Source organism: Dermochelys coriacea, chromosome 1, assembly GCF_009764565.3.
Source record: "Dermochelys coriacea isolate rDerCor1 chromosome 1, rDerCor1.pri.v4, whole genome shotgun sequence".
Classification (NCBI taxonomy): Eukaryota; Metazoa; Chordata; order Testudines; family Dermochelyidae; genus Dermochelys; species Dermochelys coriacea.
This window is the reverse complement of record NC_050068.2, coordinates 5,992,537-6,019,203: the sequence shown is the minus strand read 5'-3', so window position 1 is coordinate 6,019,203 and position 26,667 is coordinate 5,992,537. Positions and strand designations below refer to the sequence as shown.

General features: G+C 43.2%; 1 protein-coding gene across 4 annotated transcripts in view; it reads right to left on the bottom strand.

Annotated features, from left to right (window-relative positions):
• Positions 1 to 854: 854 nt before the first annotated feature.
• The window catches only part of NUP98 (nucleoporin 98 and 96 precursor), a 62,132-nt gene continuing 36,319 nt past the window's right edge, over positions 855 to 26,667 (bottom strand). For all 4 annotated transcript variants that reach the window (XM_038377785.2, XM_038377710.2, XM_038377873.2 and 1 more), the window contains exons 21-33: positions 24,423 to 24,599; positions 23,393 to 23,549; positions 22,117 to 22,540; positions 21,131 to 21,360; positions 20,540 to 20,809; positions 19,268 to 19,425; positions 18,375 to 18,518; positions 16,070 to 16,212; positions 14,943 to 15,164; positions 11,547 to 11,788; positions 5,159 to 5,313; positions 4,450 to 4,561; positions 855 to 2,597 (exon numbers count right to left, since the gene is read on the bottom strand). In XM_038377785.2, the coding sequence (XP_038233713.1) occupies positions 2,380 to 2,597; positions 4,450 to 4,561; positions 5,159 to 5,313; positions 11,547 to 11,788; positions 14,943 to 15,164; positions 16,070 to 16,212; positions 18,375 to 18,518; positions 19,268 to 19,425; positions 20,540 to 20,809; positions 21,131 to 21,360; positions 22,117 to 22,540; positions 23,393 to 23,549; positions 24,423 to 24,599 (2,652 nt within the window). In that variant the 3' untranslated portion in view covers positions 855 to 2,379. The remainder of the gene's footprint in view (positions 2,598 to 4,449; positions 4,562 to 5,158; positions 5,314 to 11,546; positions 11,789 to 14,942; positions 15,165 to 16,069; positions 16,213 to 18,374; positions 18,519 to 19,267; positions 19,426 to 20,539; positions 20,810 to 21,130; positions 21,361 to 22,116; positions 22,541 to 23,392; positions 23,550 to 24,422; positions 24,600 to 26,667) is intronic.

Genomic DNA, 26,667 nt, shown 5'->3' with positions numbered 1-26,667 from the left:
CTGGGGATTGGAATTATGATCCTGGTCTGGCTTTGCAGTTTTGCTGTGCCTTGGAGGGGACTGTAGTGTCAGAGGGCTTACAGGGATAAATCGGGGGGCGGGGGGGAGACAGTAATCCCTTCTACATCCCCTTACGGCTGTCCTGATTCTGAATGACATTACACTGAGGTAGGTGACTACCAGGCAGAGAATGATCTTATTCAAAAAGTGAGACACACTCCAAAGTTAGTCACCAAAAGGGTCACTCCAGAAATGCTGTAGGAGTGGGAGTCAAGAGCAATCCCGGGGGGAGATGGCCATGCAGCCAGTCCTCATGCTCGCCAAACAAAAACAGCCATTTTTCTCAGCCTTAGATTAAGATTTTTTCTCAGCCTAAGATTCTCCCCAGTGAATATGCTAAAAATGTATAGAAAAATGGACAGGACTTTGCAATCATTATGTGAAGCATACACTGTGACTAGTCTAAGTGTGTGTGTTACAGGGCATTTATTAGAAATTAGAATAGTCAGGAGGGTGCTAAACTAATAACAAAAGATATACAGACTCAGCACAAAATTGAGATGTTGAGAACAAAATTAAACAAGGAACCTAAGGACATTAAGAGAAGAAATTTTTTAATTACCTGCACACCAGTACTTTGTAAATGCTCCGAATCACACCAGAAAGGAGGTCAGTTTGGCTCCATGAGTCTGCCTAAAATTTAGGATTGCTACAACTAAATACTTCCTATGAACCCATCGGAGTTGGGAACTTTCCTCACAGGACTTGTAGGGAAAGTCACACGTGTTTAACTAGAGGCACTGGAAACAGCCTGGAAATCAATCCATTTTTAAAAAACAAAGAAAACTTTGGAATGCTATAAACATTTTATTTATTTTTTTAGAAAGTATTTTCAGAAAAACAGACAGGAAAATAATCTAGATCATTTATTTATAATTTTAATAAAAACCTTTACATAATCCACATGCATAAAGACCCTTGATGAGCCAATCTGTAGAAGCACCTAACAGGTTAAACCTCATTGTCTGCCAGCATTATCAATGATTGGCTGGCTGTGGGCAGACAGCAGTATTACAGAGAAGACCAATAGACAAGCTTTATTTTTCCAAAAATAATCAGTTTCTAAACACAGTAACAGTGAAGACTGTACAAACTACAGTAAACTGGATGTTACCAGCTGTTCACTTGCAGGATGTTCTTATGCTCAATGACAGTTCTGTTCAATGATGTAATCCAGCTACACAGCAAACACAAACAAAACAGCATGTTCTGGGCTAAAAACAATTTGTCACATGGATTGATTTGAGCAGCTGCTTCCTTTAGTGCAAAACAGGTCTCTCACCATGCCTGATACAATGTGTGAGAGTGCAGTAAATGCTGCATACCTGTATCTACACAGGGAGCCACCTCACATGCAGCTGCTTTAAAAAAAAACAACAAAAAAAAAAACTTGAGCCAATTTAAAATGCCAAAGCCTTCAATAACCAGGCTATTTGCTTTTCAGGTGAGCCAACCTCCTTGATGGAGTTCTAATTCTAGCACAGAGTTTGCTCTCAATTAGAAGCACCTGGCCTGGATTCATGAACCCCAGCATTTCAAGACAAGGTTCCTTTGTTTTACTGAAGGCTTGCAATAAACTACACACAGAAACTCACATTGGGCCCATTTCCTTCAGAGGCCAGAACAGACCATAAGGCACATGCACTCCTGTGTCAGCTCCCTCTGGCCTGACTCAGAGAAAGCTTCCTTTCTTGCCTTTTAAAACAAGGGGGTTTACACAATTGCAGGTTTCCATCCTCCCTACTAAAACAGAGGGAGACCACCACTCTCTATACCCTGGCTTTAGAGAAGTTTACAATCCTCTACTCTCCCCCACCCACAGAACAAACCCATTAAACAAAGTTCAATTTAAAAAGCCATCCAGTTGGTTCAGACATCAACAGTTCATCTGCTTAACTGGTACAGCACTGCTAGATTGAGTCTGTCCACTCCAAATCATTGTCCTGAAGCGTGCTTCACTGTCCTCTGTGCTGTAGCTAATGAGATTAGTAAATATCTGCCAAGAGGCCAAACATACAAACTATCACTTTTCCTCCACAGGTGCAATCTGGCTTGCAGACAGGCTCTGCAAGAAGTGCTTTATTAGCTCTAAAAAAAGCTGTCACATCATTGAGGATCCAAGAAAGAGGTCCAAATCTTATTCTGTTCCCCCAGGTTACAAAAATTCCTCATTAGCCCACATGTGGAGCCACTTTGTGCCTCTACGGAAAAGCTCTATGTGGCTACAGAGACTGCTGTCAAGGGGAAGTTTACCCCTAAAACAAGGGTAACGGTTAACAAACGATAAAAAAAGGGTCCATCTGTAGAAGCATGTAGGCCTCACTGAGTCACCACAGTCAGTTCTCGTAGATATGACTGTGTGAGACTGCGCAGCTCTTCCAAGGCATAGTCCTCCGGCATGGGAAGCCGGCCAATGTGGGGCGCAAGCAGGCGAAGTGGGACTCTCTGCACGTCAGGCGTGGAGTCAGAGGCAAGTTCAGAAGAATGCTGTAGGCTCAGGACCACCCGCAGCAGGTTAGCAACACGTTTGGCCATATCTGCAAGTGAGCAGAGAATGAGTGAGTATTTAGCCACCTTCCACACAGAATCCTGTAGACTGAAGGTAGCAGAGATCTAACAAGGTATTTGAAAACCTCCTCTCCACCAGGAAAGAATGTAAACAGCAGTGCAAAGGCCAAATCTGGAGTCAGGTAGCTTCTGTATCCAATCAAACACCTCCTTTAGCCTTCCACTCCTCTGATCACTGATTTCTTCAATACTGCCTGCTCCCACCAGTGTACCTAGGCTTTGTCTTCACTGACAAAAAAGTGTTCGTGGGGTTTTCCATCTTTTTACAACAAGATAACTATTGCTGGATAAGTACCTTGCTGTAAAATCTGGAGTGGAGAAACAAGGCACTTGTAGCGTTTACCTGCAAAGTAGCCAGGTAAGGTCAGCCCTATACCCCAGGTATAGGGCTACTACTTGGTCTCATGGTAAGTGCTCTGCCTGCTTTACGATTTTACAGCGAGAGAGCTAACATGCATTAGTTATCCCAGAGTAGATACCCTTCTTCAGTGAAGAAGCAGCCTTAATCTATTCTTGGGTGCTCAGGGCACTTTTAGAGAGCTTTGGACAGAGTGGTGGCATTCAACTTAAGTAGCTGTACAATTAGAATATTCCAGGAATCACACACTGGTGCACTTAGATCCCTCTTATTCTCTCCCTGTGGCCCATAATAGTCTGTTCTCCTGGGGGCTGTACAATCATTTCAGTTGTTGAGTTTAGTGTGCAGGTGCTGGGTGGGGCTGGTGGCCAAAGGAGGTCAGACTAGATCTGGTTGTCCCCTTCTGGCCTTAAATTTTTTGACTAACTCTTACATCTCTAGGTGGCTGCTTGAACTAGACTGCGAGTAGACTCCAAGGCTGGAGAAACCTACCACGGACAGCTAGCTGCTGATGGCCCTAGTTAAAGGGTGCAAATACAAATCTCCAAAGGCAGCAGGACAGAAGTGACAAGTAGCATGCAGGGTACTGCAGCGCCTTTGTGGCTATGACTAAAGACACAGAAGGTAGTCATTTACTACAATCTGGCAGCTGAGTGGTTACATTCACAGTGTTACTGAGAATTATCAATTAATTTTGTACAAATATTAGTAGCTTCATACGCAGGTTGTTTTTGAGTCTGTGTTTAGAGCCCTAGAGGGACTTAATACTGACAGGCCATTGGGACAGCACATCAAATTAACAACAGATGAACAAAAAGAAAAGGAGTACTTGTGGCACCTTAGAGACTAACAAATTTATCAGAGCATAAGCTTTCGTGAGCTACAGCTCACTTCATCGGATGCACGAAAGCTTATGCTCTAATAAATTTGTTAGTCTCTAAGGTGCCACAAGTACTCCTTTTCTTTTTGCGAATACAGACTAACACGGCTGCTACTCTGAAACAGATGAACAGTAAACCAAAAAAGTAAATAAAATGCCAGATACATGTAAAGCAGCCACAACAGCAACATTCATCACCTGCACCAGCCAAGGCTGCCTGCCCTACAGCAGGAAACACAAACCAAAGCAAAATACAGCCATAAATTCTGGCATTCTGGTGTGATGGCCAGTATTAGTCAGGTTAGGTTGTAAGTAGAGATGCGAATACCATTTAAAAAGTTAACTGTTTAAACAATTAAAAATGTTGTTTAAACGATTAACCGTTTCAGTAGCTGAGGCTGGGGCCACTCCTGCTTGGGCACCGCCCCTCCGACTGGCACGGGGGTTAACGGTTAAGGCAGTTAACCAATAAGACTATGCTTACCAGTTAATCTTTTGCATCTATAGTTGTAAGATCCCTGCCTTGAGAAGCGTGGCTATCTCCCTGTGTGCACTGCCTATGACACTGTACAAACAGCCTTACCAGACTGAGCCAATCGGTCCTTGGCATTGTGGCACTGTATCTGTTCTATCCTATTGCATAGCGATGTCACTTTGGTATGTAACCTCTCCAACTCGTATGCAGAACAATCCAGCTGAAAGCAAACCCAAGAGTCAGTCAGTCAATTACACAGTAGAATGGCTTCAATTAATAAGAACAATTTGTGGACTCTGAGGCCTCCTGTACAAGGCTGCCATGCCAGTAAGAGTTAGAACAAATATCTTAGCAGAAAATATGAAGGTCTGAAGTTCTTGACTGTGGCAATCCAAGCCAAAGAACCCGTCAACACCAAATACTTTTTAGTTTTGCAACATGTTTGTAAGGAGCAGATGAAAACTAGCTTCTGTTGTCTACCTTGCAAAAAAGAGGGGTAGGAAAAGAAAGCAGCAGCGAGATGTGTGGGTGCCTCCGTGGTAAACACATGGTTTTGTCATTACCCTTTCTCCCTTTCCTTCCCCTCACCTGATTCGGTCATGTTAAATTAAGACTTCTTCAGGGCAGAGACCACTTATTCTGTGAAACCCCTAGTACATTTCTAAGCATCCAAATATATGCAAAAGACAACTGACACGCCCATGTCTGTGAGGGAGTATATAAGGGTTTATTAAACAGTGAACATACAGCTATTTTAAAATATAATAAAACTCTGTTCATACGAACACTGAAAGAACCAGAATTTCTACACATTTACCTGCTGAATCCTGTCGAGCATCTCGATGACCCGGATGTAGTCCAAATAAACCAGCCCCGCCGTGTCCCAGTCCTGGATGAGTGTACTTCGCTCTGGAGGGGACAAATCTTCTAGGAATCCTTTTAGGTAGTTGTAGTTTTCATTAATAATAGCATCTGAAGAAGACAACTGGATAAGAAACCTCTTGCTCTGAACTGGTACCAGTCAGTATAGCTGATGGATACTTGGACGAATATAGGAAGATTGAGGGCTGATAAGTGTCTATCAAGGCGAACAGCTAAACAACATTAGAAAGTCAATGGGGGAGTAGCTTAAGGACTCATAAAGGCAAATTCAATCTTATGCCTTGTTTCCAGGTTCAAATCTGGCCAGAAACAGTAATGATCAGGAATGTTTACTGAATTTGTGGTCTATGAGAAAAAAGCCTGTTACTACCTCTTCTATAGTTGTTCTTTGAGATGTGTTGCACAGGTCCATTCCACTTCAGGTGTATGTATGCCTAGTGCATCAGAACCAGAGATGTTTTTCCCTTGAGAGTACCGCTTGGTGTGGCTCATGCGCCTTCAGCATGCTTAGAGGGGAAGGTGGATGGGTCATGGAATGGACATCTTGAAGAACGGTTAAAGAAGTTACAGTTTTTTCTTCAAGTGATTGAAGATGTTCATTCCATTTCAGGTGATAAACTGCTGAGACTTGAAGAGGGTTTCAGTGTCTACCTGAACAACTCACCCAAATTTTGCATCATTCCTGGATTGCTGGGATATAGCACAATGTAAAAGTGTACAATGACCATGTTGCAGCATAACAAATGTTGCACAGATACCAGAGCCAAAAAAGCACAGGGAGCTGCTTGGGCTCTTGTGGAGTGAGCAACCACCCCCTTCCTGGTGGGGATACTTTGGCACTGTCATAGCACAGATATATGCAAGATGAAATCCACAATTAAATCAGTTGCAAAGAAACTGGGAAGCCTTTAATTATGCCCACAACTGAAATAAACAGCTGTGTAAACCTCCTAATAGACCTACTTCTGTCTAAATAAAACACCAATACCCTTCTGACATCTGAAGTATGAAGCCTCTCTTCATTCTTCCGAGAACGTGGCTTAGGAAAAAAGGATGGTAAATGTATGGCTTCATTAAAAAGTGAAATTGGGTAGCGGGGTGGGGTGGGGGACACCTTAGCAAGGAACTTGGGAGGAGGATGCAAGTACACTTTTGTCCTTAAAAAAAAAAAAAAAAAAAAAAAAAAAAAAAAAAAGAGGACACATGGAGGGTCAGCAACCAGGACACAGAAATCCCTCATCCTCCCTGTGGAGAAAATGCCCACTAAGAATGCTACCTTCATAAACAGATGTAAGAAAGAAGAGATGGCCACCGGCTCGAAAGGTAGCCCCACAAGCGCAGCTAGTACCAAATTCAAGACCCATGGACAGATGGGATCCTTTATGTGGGGGATACAGACTCTACACCATTTAAGAATCTGATGGTCATCGGGTTAGAAATCTCTGATCTACCCTCTACTGGTGGGTGGAATGTGGGGATAGCTGCCAGGTGAACTCTAAGGGAACAGAGAGGCCTTAATGCTTCAGGTGAAGCAAATCCAGGATATTCTGGATAGCCAGGATCAGCAAAATACCAATCTGCCGAGACTAACTGGAGAAATCCTTCCACTTCATCAGGTAAGCATATCTGATTAAGTTTCCTGATGTTTAGAAGACTGTTTTCTATGTCCACAAAACATTCAGATTCTTGAGTTAACCACAGGGTATTCATGCTGTAAAATGAAGGGTGCATGGGTTGGGATCCAACATCCAACCATGGTTCTGGGATATTATGCCAGGTTCCTGAGGTAGTGGCACTGGACTCCTGACAGACATTTAGCAGACTGGAAAACCAATGCTGACAAAGCCAGGCTGATACCATAAGAATTATGCAAGCTTGGTCCTGTTGGAGCTTGCGCAGTATTTTGAGGAGCAGAGGAATAGGACAGGCAAACAGCAGCTTACTCTTCCATGAGACATGACATACTAGGTTTACCCCTGGACTGGACTGGACAAGAAAGTTGCAATGCTCTGAGGACTTGATCATCCATACTACTGCAAACTGCTGCTCCTACCTGGAAATAACATGGAACCCTTCTGCTGGTAGCAAGTGTGCCAGAACCTGGGGAGGGACTAGTACCAGTAGGCCTACCTTCTGCATGACTGGGGAATCCCCTACCAGGAGCGTAAGCAAGTCTCTTGCTGCCACATTACCCCGAGACCTTGGTCTGACAGTTGCTGCCCTGAGAATGTTGGCACCACAGTAAAAGTCCACATCAATGGCCTGGAAACCAGTGCTGGAGTCAACAACTTTTTATGGGGTGAAGCAGATGCCAGTATCAGGGAGAGTTACATACCCCAGTGCTCTGCTGGTAAGTGACAGGAGATCAAAATCCCAGGTGCCAAGATCTGATTTACCCAACTTAGAGGAACAGTGGTACCTGGATTTCTTGTGCTTTTACGTCAGTGCCAGAGAAGGATCAGTGCTTTCCCTCCAACAATCTTCTCAGGGCCGAGGGTGGGGGGGAGGGAGCAATATCCAGAGAGGCACTCCTAGCTGAGATGGAAGTACAGTATTTTGCACCCAGAGTGGGAAGGCTCAGAAGGTGGACATAAGCCAGCTTCCAATAAGCATGTGGCACAATCTCACCTTCCCATCCTTTTCTGTACACAGCTTGAAGTCTATACAGGTCTGGGAGACTCTCTCAAACACGGCCATCACCCAGACATTTCGGGCACCTGAAGTGACGTTCACCCACTTGCACAGACTTCTTGCAACCCACACAAGACTTAAAGCCTGGGAAACGAGGCACACCCCAGTACCGAGTGTCAACACCTGGGCTAAGAAGTACTCAATGCCAAAAACCAAGACAAGAAAGAAAACCTAGACTATGTATAAGAACAAAGTATCTCTAAACCAGAAAACACACTAGTTAACTATACAGGAATACACAGAAAACCACTGTAGGGGAAAGCGTGGCTAAACAAGTCGACATGGTCCAGCTACCTACCACAGGCAGTAAGAAAAAACCAAAGGCAGATCTGGGGAAGCTCTCCCCTTTGCACCTTAAGTGTGCTGAAGACCCATAGAATCATAGAATCATAGAATATCAGGGTTGGAAGGGACCCCAGAAGGTCATCTAGTCCAACCCCCTGCTCAAAGCAGGACCAAGTCCCAGTTAAATCATCCCAGCTAGGGCTTTGTCAAGCCTGACCTTAAAAACCTCTAAGGAAGGAGATTCTACCACCTCCCTAGGTAACGCATTCCAGTGTTTCACCACCCTCTTAGTGAAAAAGTTTTTCCTAATATCCAATCTAAACCTTCCCCATTGCAACTTGAGACCATTACTCCTCGTTCTGTCATCTGCTACCATTGAGAACAGTCTAGAGCCATCCTCTTTGAAACCCCCTTTCAGGTAGTTGAAAGCAGCTATCAAATCCCCCCTCATTCTTCTCTTCTGCAGACTAAACAATCCCAGCTCCCTCAGCCTCTCCTCATAAGTCATGTGCTCTAGACCCCTAATCATTTTCGTTGCCCTTCGTTGTACTCTTTCCAATTTATCCACATCCTTCCTGTAGTGTGGGGCCCAAAACTGGACACAGTACTCCAGATGAGGCCTCACCAGTGTCGAATAGAGGGGAACGATCACGTCCCTCGATCTGCTCGCTATGCCCCTACTTATACAACCCAAAATGCCATTGGCCTTCTTGGCAACAAGGGCACACTGCTGACTCATATCCAGCTTCTCGTCCACTGTCACCCCTAGGTCCTTTTCCGCAGAACTGCTGCCGAGCCATTCGGTCCCTAGTCTGTAGCGGTGCATTGGATTCTTCCATCCTAAGTGCAGGACCCTGCATTTATCCTTATTGAACCTCATTAGATTTCTTTTGGCCCAATCCTCCAATTTGTCTAGGTCCTTCTGTATCCTATCCCTCCCCTCCAGCGTATCTACCACTCCTCCCAGTTTGGTATCATCCGCAAATTTGCTGAGAGTGCAATCCACACCATCCTCCAGATCATTTATGAAGATATTGAACAAAACGGGCCCCAGGACCGACCCCTGGGGCACTCCACTTGACACCGGCTGCCAACTAGACATGGAGCCATTGATCACTACCCGTTGAGCCCGACAATCTAGCCAGCTTTCTACCCACCTTATAGTGCATTCATCCAGCCCATACTTCCTTAACTTGCTGACAAGAATGCTGTGGGAGACCGTGTCAAAAGCTTTGCTAAAGTCAAGAAACAATACATCCACTGCTTTCCCTTCATCCACAGAACCAGTAATCTCATCATAAAAGGCGATTAGATTAGTCAGGCATGACCTTCCCTTGGTGAATCCATGCTGACTGTTCCTGATCACTTTCCTCTCCTCTAAGTGCTTCAGGATTGATTCTTTGAGGACCTGCTCCATGATTTTTCCAGGGACTGAGGTTAGGCTGACCGGCCTGTAGTTCCCAGGATCCTCCTTCTTCCCTTTTTTAAAGATGGGCACTACATTAGCCTTTTTCCAGTCATCCGGGACTTCCCCCGTTCGCCACGAGTTTTCAAAGATAATGGCCAAGGGCTCTGCAATCACAGCCGCCAATTCCTTCAGCACTCTCGGATGCAATTCGTCCGGCCCCATGGACTTGTGCACGTCCAGCTTTTCTAAATAGTCCCTAACCACCTCTATCTCTACAGAGGGCTGGCCATCTCTTCCCCATTTTGTGTTGCCCAGCACAGCAGTCTGGGAGCTGACCTTGTTAGTGAAAACAGAGGCAAAAAAAGCATTGAGTACATTAGCTTTTTCCACATCCTCTGTCACTAGCTTGCCTCCCTCATTCAGTAAGGGGCCCACACTTTCCTTGGCTTTCTTCTTGTTGCCAACATACCTGAAGAAACCCTTCTTGTTACTCTTGACATCTCTTGCTAGCTGCAGCTCCAGGTGCGATTTGGCCCTCTTGATATCTTTCCTACATGCCCGAGCAATATTTTTATACTCTTCCCTGGTCATATGTCCAAGCTTCCACTTCTTGTAAGCTTCTTTTTTATGTTTAAGATCCGCTAGGATTTCACCATTAAGCCAAGCTGGTCGCCTGCCATATTTACTATTCTTTCGAGTCATCGGGATGGTTTGTCCCTGTAACCTCAACAGGGATTCCTTGAAATACAGCCAGCTCTCCTGGACTCCCTTCCCTTTCATGTTAGTCCCCCAGGGGATCCTGGCCATCTGTTCCCTGAGGGAGTCAAAGTCTGCTTTCCTGAAGTCCAGGGTCCGTATCCTGCTGCTTACCTTTCTTCCCTGCGTCAGGATCCTGAACTCAACCAACTCATGGTCACTGCCTCCCAGATTCCCATCCACTTTTGCTTCCCCCACTAATTCTACCCGGTTTGTGAGCAGCAGGTCAAGAAAAGCGCTCCCCCTAGTTGGCTCCCCTAGCACTTGCACCAGGAAATTGTCCCCTACGCTTTCCAAAAACTTCCTGGATTGTCTATGCACCGCTGTATTGCTCTCCCAGCAGATATCAGGAAAATTAAAGTCACCCATGAGAATCAGGGCATGCGATCTAGTAGCTTCCGTGAGTTGCCGGAAGAAAGCCTCATCCACCTCATCCCCCTGGTCCGGTGGTCTATAGCAGACTCCCACCATGACATCACTCTTGTTGCACACACTTCTAAACTTAATCCAGAGACACTCAGGTTTTTCCACAGTTTCGTACCGGAGCTCTGAGCAGTCATACTGCTCCCTTACATACAGTGCTACTCCCCCACCTTTTCTGCCCTGCCTGTCCTTCCTGAACAGTTTATAACCATCCATGACTGTACTCCAGTCATGTGAGTTATCCCACCAAGTCTCTGTTATTCCATAACCCATGTGTCGCTTCGATGGGTACCACAAATTAGAAACATCTCTGGCTCTGGGGCACTGGGCATGCACATACCTGAAGTGGAATGGACCATGTGCAATCACTGGAAAAAGTGAATTTGTTGTACCAGCTCAATTCCTAGAAAAAGGAGCATCCAGAGGGACCAGGAGCTCAATGGGAATGGGGACCACTATCTTCACCCTAGAAGTGACCCCGGAAGTCAAGGCTGGGGCACATTAGGTTAAGTATGCATCACCCCATGCTCCGTTTTATATGGCGGACTTCTGTATCAGGGTATCAAGCAACAGATTTACTAATAGACCCAATTAATGTTACTGACAGGCGCTGCCCAGGCATACTGCTGCTAGTTATAAGCCCCTTTACCAGGAACGATTTGTCCCAGACTCTTATCTTGCAGAGCATCCAATGACACTGGTCGGCATCTTTCGGTGTTCAGAAGCCTGCATGACAAAGCTAGGAAACAAATAATCTCACCTGAGGCTAAGTGCCTGATGACCAGTTTGTGACACTGGTTCCAGTGTCCAGCTTTGAACAAGTAGAGGGCCTCTTTATGCTTATCTCCCTCCATCCTTGCCCGAACTGCCTTAGCTTCATGAATCCATTCTGGTGGAATGCAGAGCTTTTGTGTGAGGAAAGTCTCCTTTGTCCAGGATTCTGGCGTTTCCGACAGCACGCAGTGGCGGTTTAAGAATTCATGCACTGCTTTCTCACGTGTGCTAATGGGAACAGACAGCAACTAGCTATTCAAACAGGTCATCATTTCATGTTTCACCCTCAAAAATCAGAGCTCTAGGAATGGGCATATTTTGAGAGCAGTCTCTTGTAATACCTGGTTAGCATTAAAAGGTCTATAGCAGCGATGCAAGGAATGGACTTCCAAATTCATAAGAAGCAATCCATGTTAGCCATATACAATTTTCCCTTGCATTTCAGATCTTAGCACTGAAGCCTTTTGAGGAGAATGATCTTATTCTGTGGTCTAAACAAAGTCAAGAAGTGGTAAGTGAGTGGGCAGAGTTATCTGGAGTAGAGTTCTGGCAAAAAGCAGCTACTTTAAAAGGCATTTTTTTAGACCGGGGTCTCCAAACCGTGGGGCATGACCCCCTAGGGAGGTACAGAGGAACATTCAGGAGTGGGGAGGGACCACCACTCAGCCCTGGCCCCTGGGGCTCCAGCAGTGGCCCTAGCCTCAACCGCCTTACCACTGTCCATGTGCCCCTCTCCCGGGGCCACAGCCCCACTCTGGCCCCCGGGGCGTTAGGGGGCAAGGGAACGCAGACAGGGATAAGGGGGGGCACGAGGTAAAAAAGTTTGGGGGCCACTGTTTTAGACAGATTAATCTATTTATGGGTAGTATGACACACAAGTTAGTTAGATGCAACCAGACAGTTTTGAGGAGTTCAGTATTCCTAAAAGCTACAAGCAAAAGTGATAAAGGATCAAGGTGACGCCATAAGTGTGTGACCTTAAGAAATGCCAACAAGCCTAGATTCCAGCATAAAAAAAAGAGAGAGATGAGACCCTACTGAAGAGTGTCAAGCTGTGGCTCTACAACAGTGATACTCAGACTGTGGCTCAGGAGCCGCAAGTGGCTCTTTACTTTGTCTCCTGTAGCCCTTTGCAGCACATGATATTAAAACATTATGCGATTTAATTATTAACCAATCAGAATCTTTTTATTATGTTATTAACCAATTGTGAAATATTTGGTCAGTCATTTTGCTCTGAGAATATACGTACAAATATAAAATAGTCAATGAAACAAGGAATTCACACGACTCTTTGGGCTCTTTTGGGTAATGCTGATCTCTAATTTGGCTCCTGAACCACTGAGGAGTGAGCATCACTGCTCTGCAGTATTAACAGTAGTTATGTAACAGTCACAGAAGTTAGACAATTTGGACACAGAGTAAACTATTGAGTCAGTATTTTGTCACTTTGACTCCACCTACATTTTAGGACTCAAATATTAGAGGATTCAGGCTCTTGAAGTGAAAATTATTTTTTTTTTTAAAGTGGTCAGTATGAAAAGAATAAACTTGAAAAAGAGCACCCTCAAAATATCACCACTTAAAACTTGTGTTCAATTTTATTTTATTTTTAAAGCGTACCATCTCTTGCTGATGTTTGTAGGGTTTTTCCCACCATGGTCAAAACTAACTACATACTAATAAAGTGAAAACAATTCTTGGCTAACTTATGAATTACAGTAATGTTAGATTTCAGAGTAGCAGCCGTGTTAGTCTGTATTCGCAAAAAGAAAAGGAGTACTTGTGGCACCTTAGAGACTAACAAATTTATTAGAGCATAAGCTTTCGTGAGCTACAGCTCACTTCATCGGATGCATTTGGTGGAAAAAACAGAGGAGAGATTTATATACACACACACAGAGAACATGAAACAATGGGTTTATCATACACACTGTAAGGAGAGTGATCACTTAAGATAAGCCATCACCAACAGCAGGGGGGGGAAAGGAGGAAAACCTTTCATGGTGACAAGCAGGTAGGCTAATTCCAGCAGTTAACAAGAATATCAGAGGGACAGTGGGGGGTGGGGTGGAAGGGAGAAATACCATGGGGAAATAGTTTTACTTTAGATGTTACACAACTTACTCAGACCTGAAAAGCGAAGGTCAAAAACTTGTCTTTCGCCAACAGAAGTTGGTCCAATAAAAAGATTACCACCTTGTACTTTTTCTAGCAAGATACACGTTTCAGACATGCGATTTTCAAATGGACTATGTCCCTTTAAACATCCCACTCAATTCTATTCTGTACAACTCTGTTCTGAGATCACTAGTCCTGGTAACCTGCCAAAATTTAATTCTTTTCACTTTTCTCACTTTAAACGAGGAAAATATTGGCACTACCTACTTTGCTCATAAACAAAAACTCACCCCTAAAAAATGGTCTTTTTAATGACATCTGTGTATTCTTAACTCCTTATCCTTTCAGATAAGTCAGAGATCTAAGAGTATTAGCATTCTACAAAGCAGTGGTGTAGTTCATTTTTATAATCCATGCCCATCAGAAGACCTGGTTTCAACCCACACAGGAGCAATCACTATTTAGCTCCAACAACATTCTCAGCACTATATAAATAAAGTGATCCCTGCTGCAAAGAACTTACACTCTAAAAGAAGGAAAAAAAAAAAAAAAAAAAAAGACAGGTTGCACTGGGAAAGCTAGGTGAAGTTATTTTGTTAACTTGTGGGCACCGTAATTGTACTTTTATGTGCATCATATGCAATTGTAAATGCCACGCTGCTAAGCACTTACTAGCAGTGGAGGGAAGGAAAGCTCAGTGGTTTGAGCAGTGGCCTGCTAAACCTAGAGTTGTGAGTTCAATCCTTGAGGGGGCCATTTAGGGATCTGGGTCCCGCTTTGAGCAGGGGGTGGGACTAGATGACCGCCTGAAGTCCCTTCCAACCCTGGTAGTCTATGATTCTGTGACATTCTAGACTAGGAAATTTTGTGGTCCTTTTTGCATTCCTCACATATTTTGCAAAAAGAAAAGAAGTACTTGTGGCACCTTAGAGACTAACAAATTTATTAGAGCATAAGCTTTCGTGAGCTACAGCTCACTTCATCGGATGCATCCGATGAAGTGAGCTGTAGCTCACGAAAGCTTATGCTCTAATAAATTTGTTAGTCTCTAAGGTGCCACAAGTACTTCTTTTCTTTTTGCGAATACAGACTAACACGGCTGCTACTCTGTCACATATTTTGAAAACTGATGCACTACAATCCATCATTTTAAGTACCTCAAGAGAAGCCACTAGTGTCCACAGATAATTGCTCCACCCTGTCTACAACTACAAATACTCCTTCCAAGGCACATAGCAAGAGAAGTCTGCCTTGTACTTACTGTGTATTGGATGTATGCAGCAGTACAAAAATAGCCCATTCCCAGAGTCCTTCACTTTCAAGCTGGGCAGCATAGCTGGCATTCAGGACTCCTTGACACTGCTCTGATAGATGAGTGTAATTCAAGGCTCTAAGTACTTCCCACAGGTGCCAACTAAGACGGAAGTCCAAGGGGTCAGAAGTTATACTTCTGGGGTCAAGCAGCTGATTGAGATCATAGCATCTGTAGGGAGATGGATTTAGAACATAAGTAACATGAAGTGGACAAGTAGTTCATTGGGCCCACATAATGAATCCAAGTAGTGGTGATACTTATTTCCTGACAATTCCTTTGTTTTCTTTACTGAATGCCTCTGGAAGCAAGTTAGTGTCCTATTTAAACAAAAGCTCAATAGTTAATATTCTATCAAGCTTCTCTGAGTTTGCATCCAGAGTGTTATGTTTCCTCTGAGGAATATGCACCTGCTGCATTATTTTATCAGCAGCTTAAAAAAAGGCAACTGCACATCAGAAGATAATACTTTACCCTCATTCAGAACACAAGCTGAAGTTACAGGAGAACAAGTATAGTTACAGACAAGACTTCTATACTTGGGCTGCTAGTTTCTGATCAAAAAATGTCCTTTCCAAAACTGTCAAAAGAAAGGCCACATAAAAGCTGTCTTACTAGCATTCAGAGAGATGCTAAATTGATGCCTCATTTCTTTTCAGGACCAACTTCTCCCCCATACACAAATGGGCTGTACCACTCTTTCTGCAAATACCAGTAACTTAGCGGTTGTCCCATTTGGGGAATAAAGTCCTGGAAATTTGGGTCTGGGAGAATTTTGCTTACTGCTTTTCCCCAGAAAGTTTTATATGTTAAGATCTTAAGTGTGTAAGGTAGGAGTACTGAACTACTTCTGTTTGCACTGCAGGAAGCAGGGAATTTGGGTAAAGGGGAGTAGCCAAACCCCAGAGACCTGTGGGGAAGTCATCAGTCCCAGTGGCGTTTCCTCCAATATCTTGGACTTAGGAGCAGATCATATGAGAGGAGACATATATGACTGTAATTAATTCTATATCTGCAGAACAGCAAGAGTGAGGGACCAAATAAATGGCTCTTTAGGTGTTCAGATTCCCATTTACCTGTCGCTGTAGAGCTTTAACAAGTGAAAGCAGACATCTCTCAGGGGTCTCTTTGTACTGTCATCTTCCTCAAGTACACAGCCAGAATCCTCTAGGTAGGGAGGCAGGGGACAGCAGGCATATTTCTCACACTCCGGGGTGTTCTGTAGAGTATTGTACCACAGACTACACTTAGTGACAGCAAACCAAATAGAAAAGCACTGCTACATACACAGCACACATTCAGAACCTCACAGTTCCTGTGAATTAGGAGTCTGATATGCTTTCTGCTTCAGCAAAGTACACCCACATGTAAGACTGCCAGTGTAGTGGCCATTAGCTTGCCTTTTGTAGCCACCTCTGGAAGCTATATTCCACCTATTTAAAATACTCTTTCAGTGTCACCTGGCTCTTTTAAATTGTAATGGAATGTTTTTTCAGTTTCCTTTTTTAAAAAGCTAGGAAGTTTTACACACAAGAGATGCATTTTTTTTTTAAAGGCTGCAGAGTCAAGTACACCAAAAGTTAGGAAGTGCCAGAATTAAGGCTGCACTGCAACCTTAATTTGGCCCCCTTGTGGATATGCATTAGAATACAGAAATTACATCTGTGAGCTCTAGCTCACGAAAGCTTATGCTCTAATCAATTTGTTAGTCTTTAAGGTGCCACAAGTACTCCTTTTCTTTTTGCGAATACAGACCAACACGGCTGCTACTATGAAACCAGAAATTACATGATCACACTCTCTCACAGGACCACTGCCTCAGTCAGTAAACAAGCTGGATGATGCTCACTGAGTAGCAGTCCATATTTTGTTTCATCTTCATCGTTCAATGTGTTGCTCTAGGCCTTATTAGCTGAACGCTACTGAAACCCATTCTCTGAATAGAGAGGATTTCCTCAAGGGTTTTCTATGGCACTTATTATAGCATCCAAGTGCTTCACAAACATTGATGAATTTATCTTCACAACATCCCTTTGAGGTGAGGTATATTATCTCCACTTTATAGATGAGGGAACAAGGCAAGTGCATTTTTAAACTGAGGAACACACATAGTGGCTACCTGTGAAAAGTCTGGTTTAAGTGGCTTGCTCAGCATCAAATATGTGGCAGAGGAAGGGACAGAAGACAGTTCTCCATGGCAGTATTTGACTGTCTAAATCACAAAGAAACCCCAAACGGTTACTTACCTGTACAGAAACTGTTTGAGATGTACTGTACACATATATTCCACTCTAGATGCAGGCACACCCCATGCACTCAAGTCAGAGACTTTTGCCAACAGTATCACGAGGTGGTGCATGCACCCCAGTTTCCTCATGCTCAGAGCTGAGGGCATAAAAGGGGCATGGTTGCCGCCTCCCTCACCAATCCTTTGCACTGTTAAATAATATCCAAAGTAGCAATGAAGGTAGGAGTGTCATGTATGTGCGCATCTTAAAGAATGGTTACTGTACAAGTAAGTTTTTACTGAGTGATTGTGCATATAGACATTCCACTAAGTGACTCACCATCGGTACCCTTGCAGGTAGTCAGATTTGGGATTATTTGAAGAGACTGACTTGCCAAAACTGGCATCACCTGGAAAGCTTTACTGGTAGAGTGTCTAGAAAAGTATGTACTGATGACCACATATCAGCTTTGTAAATATCCATCATCAATACGTTACTTAGGAAGGCTGACATAGTGGAATGAGCTCTAGTAGAATGGGCTGTTATTCTCACAGAAAGAGAAACCTTTTTTTAATTGCAGCAGATCTTAATACAGTCAGAAATCCAGTGAGATCTATGCGGAGCTATAGCCAGTTGCTCTTTAATCCCCTCCACAAAGGCCATAAAGTCTAGGAGACAATCTAAAGGGGTTTGTACAATTCAGGTAAGAGGACTTATAATGGAAAGGGGTGGGCAAACGCCAAACATTGCTACAAGCACTGCATACAATTAAGTACAAATATTCAAAATGCAGCAAGAGGTTTGTCGTGAGTTTGCAAGGCTTGCACCAACTGTTCAGATGGCAATTTGTGAAGGTCGGTTTAAAGTATTTGTTCAAAGCAGCAGCAGCCTTTGTGTAAAAGAAATGATGAAATGGGACTTTCAGTTTTCTTGGAATTAGTTGAACTGCTAATCCATTTCTATTCAAGACAGGACTGAAACACCAAAGTTTGCTGATTAATCCTGAATCAAGCCTCATGAGAAACAGAAGCTGTCCTATAAACAATAAGCCATGTTCTTAAGAGCGCACAGAACACCTACTTTGCTGCAGTGCCTGGACAGGAACGCAAGGAAGAGACGCGTTTCTCTTTTCTAAAGGCGTGTAATGACATACCTGGAATGCTGCCTCGTACATGTTGAGTGCCTTTGATATAGAAGCCGTGGGCGGAAGCAGATACCAGAGGTGGATAGCAATAGCACGCTTCCAGTCCAGCTGTGAGCACACATTAATGCTTTTTCTTTCAGATAATTGCCACACCTGAACAACAGATTGCAAGGTTTAAAGGTGGTCTGCAATGAAGGATACGCTGAGAATGAGCAATGCCTAGTTTTGTAGCCTCTGACTAGTTTATATGAGTAACATTTACCACTGAAAGGATGCATTAGGAAGAGACCAAATGAATCCTTTTGTATTTAATAGTGAGAGACTGGACACAAGCCATTGGACTGCATGTGTTGGGAAGTCAGTATAATACTCCTTTTAACAGCGACTCTAGGACTTGTATGCTCCGCACTTAGCAAAAGCTAGTCTACAACAGCAGTTCTCAACCAAGGGTCCAAGGCTCCCAGGGGGGCCCCCCAAACAAGTTCAGGGGGTCTGCCAAAATATACCAGAGCAGGGCCATCGTTAGTTGCTGGGGCCAAGGGCAGAAAGTCAAAGCTCAAGCACCGTCACGCAAGGCTGAAGTTGAAACCGAAACCCTGCCGCATGGGTCTGAAGCCAAAGCTTGAGCAACTTAGGTTCACAGGGTCCCCTGTGGCATGGGGCCTCCTGGCAATTGCCCTGCTTGTTACTCCCTAACACCAGCCCTTGCTTTTAATCTACTGGATATGCGGAAAAACAGTTGTGGCACAGGCAGGCCATGGAGTTTTTATAGCTTGTTGGGGTGGGCTTCCGAAAGAAAAAGGTTGAGAACCCCTGGTCTACAAGACACACTCGTTTTTTTCTTATCTAGCAGTAGCTAACTTTCAATTATACAGAAACGACAGACTGTCAGCAAGACTTACAGGCTTCCCAGCCAGCAGAGCAAAGATGCGCAATCTCTCCTCCTGGATGAAGCTGTCTGCCTGCAATCCATGCCAGTCCACTAACTGCATTGTGAGGAGCTCCCGAACCTGCTGGCTGCCTACCAATTGGGAGAGGAGTAGTGCAAGCCTGTGATCTCCTAAAGGAAATAAAACAGCATGTCAGCAGAGTTTTCTGGGACGTAACAGACCACAATCCTACAACATGCAGTTTGGTTGGATTGGAAAGTCAGGCTATTTTCTAGTTCCTTATGCAATAACAGTTTTTTGTACCATCCCACTGTGCTCACAACAGCCAGACACAAATGAAGGGGATTTTTTTAAAAAAATGGCGGTAACTCACACTCTAAAGTCAGAAGTATGGAAATTAGACTAATTAGGTTTCCTTCAGAATCAACCATAAGAGCAAGAAAGCAGGAAGGCAAGAAAAAGTACAGTATTGTTAAAAGTTGAAGTAGTCACTTAAGCCAAACAAGTATGCTTCAAAAACCAATACCCAGCCCCAGAAGCTTAAATTATAGCTTGTAAAAACAAAGACCGTAATCAGTTTTTAATAACCGTCATTGCTGTTTGCACTCATCAAGGAGAGAATAAGTTTCTGGTATACACTTCACACAGATTACAGCCCTTAGAGAATGGTGGAAGTAAACAACTCTTCTCACTGACACACTGTTGGAACACAGAGCTAAGAACTGGCCCAATTACAGTTTCTTTGCTACAGCAACTTTCAAGGCAGATTTACTGAGCTAGAAAGCAAGCTCTGAACACAGCAGATTTACTGAGCTAGAATGCAAGCTCTGAACACAGCAGATTTACATTATAACACTGGAATACGAGTTACAACTAATAGTTGTAAGGTTCCCCAGATAGATAAGTCAGCAGAAAGTGGCTAAGCTATTCCTCTCACTGTCTTAAGCTAGTAAAAGTCAATACACTGAGTAGTCAGTTCCTTTCAGTAGGAAATCACTAAAGCCTCAGCCTAGGTATTAGAGTTAGAAGTGTAAAATGCCCTGTATTTTAAAATGTCCATCCTGAGGGAGACCAAGGTTTCTTCTCCTGTCCACCAAAAAAATATTTGAAGTAGAAACATCTGATTTGCCCCTCTTGTACACTTTCCTCAATAACACTGCAGAAATTGCATGAAGGCTGAACCTAACATAGATCTTGGTAACAATGGGGAGGGAAAAAAAAACAAAACAAAAAACCTGTAGTTCCTGTATATCCCAAGTCAGATGTGAGTTGTAAGCTTCTTACCTGATTGCTGTGCCACCCTACAAGCCTCACTGATCCTCTTCCCAGTAAGGTAGCTAAACACAGCCTCTATGTGATTCTCGTACTGAGACAGTGAGACTTCCTCTTCGATTCGTGCTGCTGCAGTCTGCGATAACCAGCGGGAGAAGGCTTTCCTGCGCTCCAGGGCTACAACGTACTCACTGGGCTCCTCCAAGCTGGCTTCCAACTCCTTCAGGTGGCCCCAGATTGCCTCACACAACATCCATGTCAAACACCAGTACTTCACCACAGCTGGAGAACAAAAAAATTAAGTGGTCACAAAGGAGAGCAACACACGTACTAGGAATTTGGAACAATGCTGTAGAGGGGGCTGTCAGTCCTATATTTGTCCTACATCCATACGGGATTAGACTACTTTAAAATTTAAGTCAACTGGTTAGCACCCCACAATTCATCAGCCCAGCGTGCATCTGATCCAGTCATTTTAAAGTCAATAAAATCAAAGGAGGTGGCCATAACCAGTTCAAGTTATTTGAAGTGAAGTGAACTTGTACTAAACTGCTCTATCACTTAGATTCTATGCTCCCCCAAAGTATAACACTTGATACTCACGTTCTATTTCCCCTGAGTCTCCACAAAAGTCTTTAACCCAGTCAGCATAGTCATGGATGGCAGATACTCCTGGGTTGGCTGCTAAGAGGGGACAACATTTGTCTACATGGACAGTACTGTTTTTGAGCTTTATCTCCAGAGGGATGAGGTACAACTGCTGGTCTCCATCTGTCTTCCTTCGTTCTAAGGTCAGCTTCTCTATATGAACCTTGAAGGGAGATTCTAAAAGTCTGGAGAAGATAACAGTAGTATTGGAAAGATATAGATACTTACGAACTATTTCACACATCTGTTAGTCTTGTTATGTAGAGAGATACAGCTCTCCTGTTCCTGATCATCAAGTGGATAATAAATCCAGAACACATTTCTCTACCGGAATGGGTTGTCAATACATTCAATAGGTACTCAATCCAAGGAACAGATAAGGGCCAAATTCTGGAAGCTGTGGTTACAGAATGAACTGCAAACATCCTGAAACTGACCGTGTGCTTCAATCATGGGACATGAAGAAACTTGATCCTAGGATTTCATCCCTTAATTTGGAACACAACTATCCAACCTATGGCAGTACTATAAAAACATTTCTATAGTTATGGACACCTTCAGGAAGCACTAGCCTACAGTCTCTGCATATTCCATTGCAAGCTTGGCCTACATTCGGCAGCTCGCTGGAGCACCAGACAGGAAGTTCTCTGAAAGTTTCATTTAAAGGGGAGATGCTCCAGTATTCCCAGCACTAGATGTCAACCCATGCTAGCAGCACTCAGTGCGGAAGATATGGGTCCATATTTATTCACAGATTCATAGTGCTTAAGGCCAGAAGGGACCATTAGACCATCTAGTCTGACCTCCTGTACATCACAGGCCCCTAAATTTTTACCCAATTCAAGATTCAAAAAGGTTCACTTTAAAGGCAAGGACAGATGGCTCTCTATATGCTCCAGTATATCTGCAAGGAAGAACTAGTTCTATGGATCACCACTCACGATTTAGGAGCAACAGGAGTTGGCAAGAATCCATATTCCATAGAGTCATTGTGAAGATCCTCGGGCTCACTTGATCCACTCAGTTTATCTCCACTATTTACAAGAGTCCAATTGGGTCCCCAACCAACACGAAATGAGCGTCCCATGAAGAGTGCCATATCCATTAGGAGTTTTCCTTTTCCATAAGTAACAGATTTTTCCAGAGGTATTAGGCCCTGCTGCCTACAGGCACCCACTGTTTTCAGCTGCACCTCTGGAGCTGCGCTGGGCATGGAGAATGCAGAGGGTAGTGGGGAAAGCCCCGACCAAGAGGCTGCAGATGGAGGATTGCCTAAAGAGGAAGTTCTTGGTCCACGAAAATCTTGCAGAGAACCAATCGGGAGGAAAGACACACTTGCAAATTTTGATTGCAGCAGCCCTCCAACTGAAAGGAAGATTAGGGAACTTAAGAAAACAAGGTCTCTGCATTTAACAGGACATTTAAGATCTTCTGAAATTCCACCAAAACTATTCAGAACAGCTAGTAGTTAATAAATAGCATTTACTATACAGTTAAGCATGCCTGGTTTTAACACAGCTGACTGTAGCATGAATGGGACAACAAGTATGGTCATGAACAGTCACATACTAGGCTATAGCACAATTGTCCAAGCCATGGTACAAACTAAGCACTACACCAACAAGGGCCGTTAAGTACCTCAGAGAAAGAACAGATGCCCCTCTGTGCCAGACATGTGTGTGGCCTTAGACAGATTTAGAACAGACATGGCTTTAGTCACCTGAAGGTGTCCTCAGGAAACAATAAGCATTACTATTAAGTACCACTGGACTTAAACTGGCTCCTTATGGAGACACACCAGTTAAGCACACTTCACTTAAGTGGACCATGCAGTGCTAATGTTGCCAACATTGCAACTTCCTTAAATATACAAGCTACGTTTTCTCTTGTGATCACAGTTGTCAGTTATGCGCACACAGTTCCTAGCTGTATGTGTAATTAATGACAGAATACCTTATCAGCAGTTAATTAGTATTAAACCCAATCTCTTTATACCATCCTAATGCTCTCAAATGCGTATTTAAATAATGACCCAGTTTGAACACTGTTAGAAATCAGACTTGAAAGACAGCCAGTGTCTAGAAGGTTAGGATAATTCACAAGACACCAGCTGCCCAAAACAAGTTTTTAAATGTTGGCTTTTCCCCAGACTAAAACTATTTTAAAGTGAACACCTGTGGGTATCTCCTGGTGCAGAAATATGGATCCTTACAGTACCTGAGGAGTGTCTTTTCTGTCCTTGCAATGCTGAAATTGGAAGCCTGGGAGAGCAGATCTCTTGAGAAGTGTCCATTTTTGTAGGCTGTTTGCCAAAGTGATGATCCAGGATCAAGTCTACATCCTCTTCATCAGCAAGCAAGGAAGCTTTCATGATCTAAAATCATCATAGAACAAGACTGCATGCTAGCACAACCCACAACACTTGACTCAAATTAGCAGTGGCTAGCAGGTCTAACTAGTGTCTCCCCAAAAAAAAAAAACAAAACAACAAGCCACCTTTAAAGGTTACATATAAACCACCACTGATCCATTCATACTGAAACTTACATTTCAAATTAGATCATGAGCGATCTGATGGGATGGTTATAAAATGAGAACTAAAAGCAATTCATTATGAGGAACCAGTGATTTAAGTCTACCTGCTAAACTACAATGGTGGCATCCTATTTAATATCCAATACTGATCAATACGACCTTAGGAGCTGATACTGTGTTATCTCAGACCTTGCTTAAGTTGTCAGTACTCAAATGGAAAACCAAGTAGTAACTGGGTACTGCAAGTGGGGAAGTTGTATTAGTTTTCCTTTGACCCAATATTAAAATGCTAAAATAGTCACCCACATATAGCACTTTGAGCACTATTTTTCAGCTGAGACAGCAAACAGTAGTCCTGTGTACTTGTGGTCACATTATCCAGATTTTCATAGGAGCAGGTGTGATGGCCTGCATTGGTGTCCAGCCAGGACAAGCTATCACAGTACTTACTTGAATTCTTCCATTTTAAATCAGAAGAGAACTATTTTAACTTCCTCCCATAAAGCACTTTACCAATGATTAATACAGTAAAAGCTCTTTGAGATTCCTAGGTATGGTAGATGTAATATATATTGTAATGTTCGAAGTTGTATATAAATAATATGCTCAATTCTGAAGACAAGTCACAGTGATTTGTCAGAAATTGGGCAGATGGATAAAGCAAGAGCAGGGTCTACCACTTAGATATCTATAGAAACAGCAAGTGGCTCACCTGTAAGACATGGGGGTTTATACCAAGCGAAGATGCAATGTGTGTTGAAGCAGGCACCAGTTCCGGCTCTTCTGTAATGCTATCTTCTAGTATTGAATCCTGAGCTGGTTCCTGGGTGATGTCGGCCATATCGCTGTCCAGTTCCACAACCCTTCCCAGCTGTTCCACTTCTGGGCTCTGCAGACAAAGACATGGAAACCATGTTAGAGAATAGCAGATTCTGGGTCAGTTTATTGAGAAAGCAAGACTATTCAATGACTTCAACAATCACCTGCAAGTGAAGTGAAGTATTCACTGGTCATTTCTGGGTTCCAAGTTAGACTCTACATTTAGGGATGGTCATATTACCTGGTCCCGTTTTCCCTTAGAGTTGCAATAATGCAGTGATGAAGCTATTTTCAACATCATGGGCTAATGAGAGTTAACTTTCCCCTTCACTTATATAGCAAACATTCTCTGGGTATGTTCCTTTAAGTCGGCAAAGTCCCTCCCAACCGTGATCAGATCAGTTCTTCCTCATTTTCCAAGTAAATGTGATCTACTAAAGGAAAAGTGGATTTATGTCCCAAGTTTTTCTCCAGAAGAGTTCTGATAGTTGTAAAATGGAAAGTCAAGGCTGTTTTATTCTAGAACTCTGGGATGATTGAAACTGTGGGCCACTGGAGGTCTGTAGATGACTGACTTGTCACATAGTACTGGCTCCTTTTTCTTGGCTGTTAAGTAACAAGACAGCTAAAAATACCTCATTACTACTCCACATAAAGAATTGATGTAGTAGCCACAGGGATTTTTATGAATTTCTGCTGTAGAATAAGAGGTGCTCTGGTTTAGGGCAGAGAAACCATGCAAATGAAACCTGATCAAAAGAACAATTGTTTTTATTCACGTGGCTGTTTGATGTGTCAGGCCAGTTGGAATAAAAGCCGTTCGTAACACAACACACACCAAACCTTTAATTTAGGGATAAGAAAGTTCCCAATCCTTCTACACAAAAACAGCAAGAAGACAGACAAGAATTCATATTTCTGACTTTTCTAAGATAAAACAAGCGAACCCACAAAACAAAACTATCAAGCCAATAAAGCAACATAAACCCCATTCCTCTTCCTGTGCAGGTCACCTTTTAAGATTATAAACTCTCTGAGACAGTTGAAGAGCCATGCACAACTCTGACAAAATTAGATTTTAGGTTTTTTGTAGCAGGGAATGTGTTAGCACAGACCTGACTCCCTGATTAGGGCCTCTAGATGCTACTGCAATAAACTGTAACAAAACTGAAGTTGTAACAGCAGGCAGACAGGTATTTTGTTTTTATTAAGAAGCTCATGACCAGGTATTTATAGTGTGCTAATAAGATTTGCAAAACTAAGTATGTTTATGATCAAAAGCACAAGTTTCACTGACCCATGCAAAAGCTGGGGATTTTAGTAAAGTTACCTTGCACCATTCATAGCACCTTCCATATGTGGACCTTAAAGCACTTTGCAAAGGAGCCACTATACCAGGCACACAAGATGCCATCAGAATTAGCCAGTTACTAAGACTCACATATTCTTACTCTGTGCATTTCAAGCCAGAGCAGCTGACTTGACATGATTTTACTCCTTTACTGCGTTCACATTGTTGAACCAATGCATTAATGAAAGAGAGAGTTAGATTCTGCTCCTTCATGTGCATCAGATGAAGTTTATTTCAGGGTAGAATCTATTAGTTGCGATGATGCACAAGCCAGAAAGAACACAGCTTAACTGTTGCAAACCAGAACCTGAAAATCAGGCCATCACACTGAGCAACTTTACTCAAGGCCAATGAACAGATAAACTCATTTCTGAAATCATTTTTAGAATATAACCACAAAGACTGGGACAGCACTAGGAGGAAAACCTAGATCTAGATCCTAAACCTTTGCCTTAACCATAAATGCATTGTATTTCCTGGCTCTCTACACCAACAATTTGATGAGTTTTAAATCCATACTATATAGTCTCCTGATGTTTCTGTATTAAGTCTGGGCAACTTTTTGCCCCTTACAACAACCTCTAAACCTACAGCAATGATACAAAATACAAAAAAGAGGTACACCATATCTTGGCTCTTAACAGAAAAGGGCATCCCATTGTACCTTCTTGCTAAGGGGCTCATTCTGTTCTTCATTGGGCTGTGCACGATCACCGTCTCTCCTTACCCACAAAATCACAGCAGGCGAACCAGGGGCAAAGAGACACGGTAAGCCGTACTGTCTAAA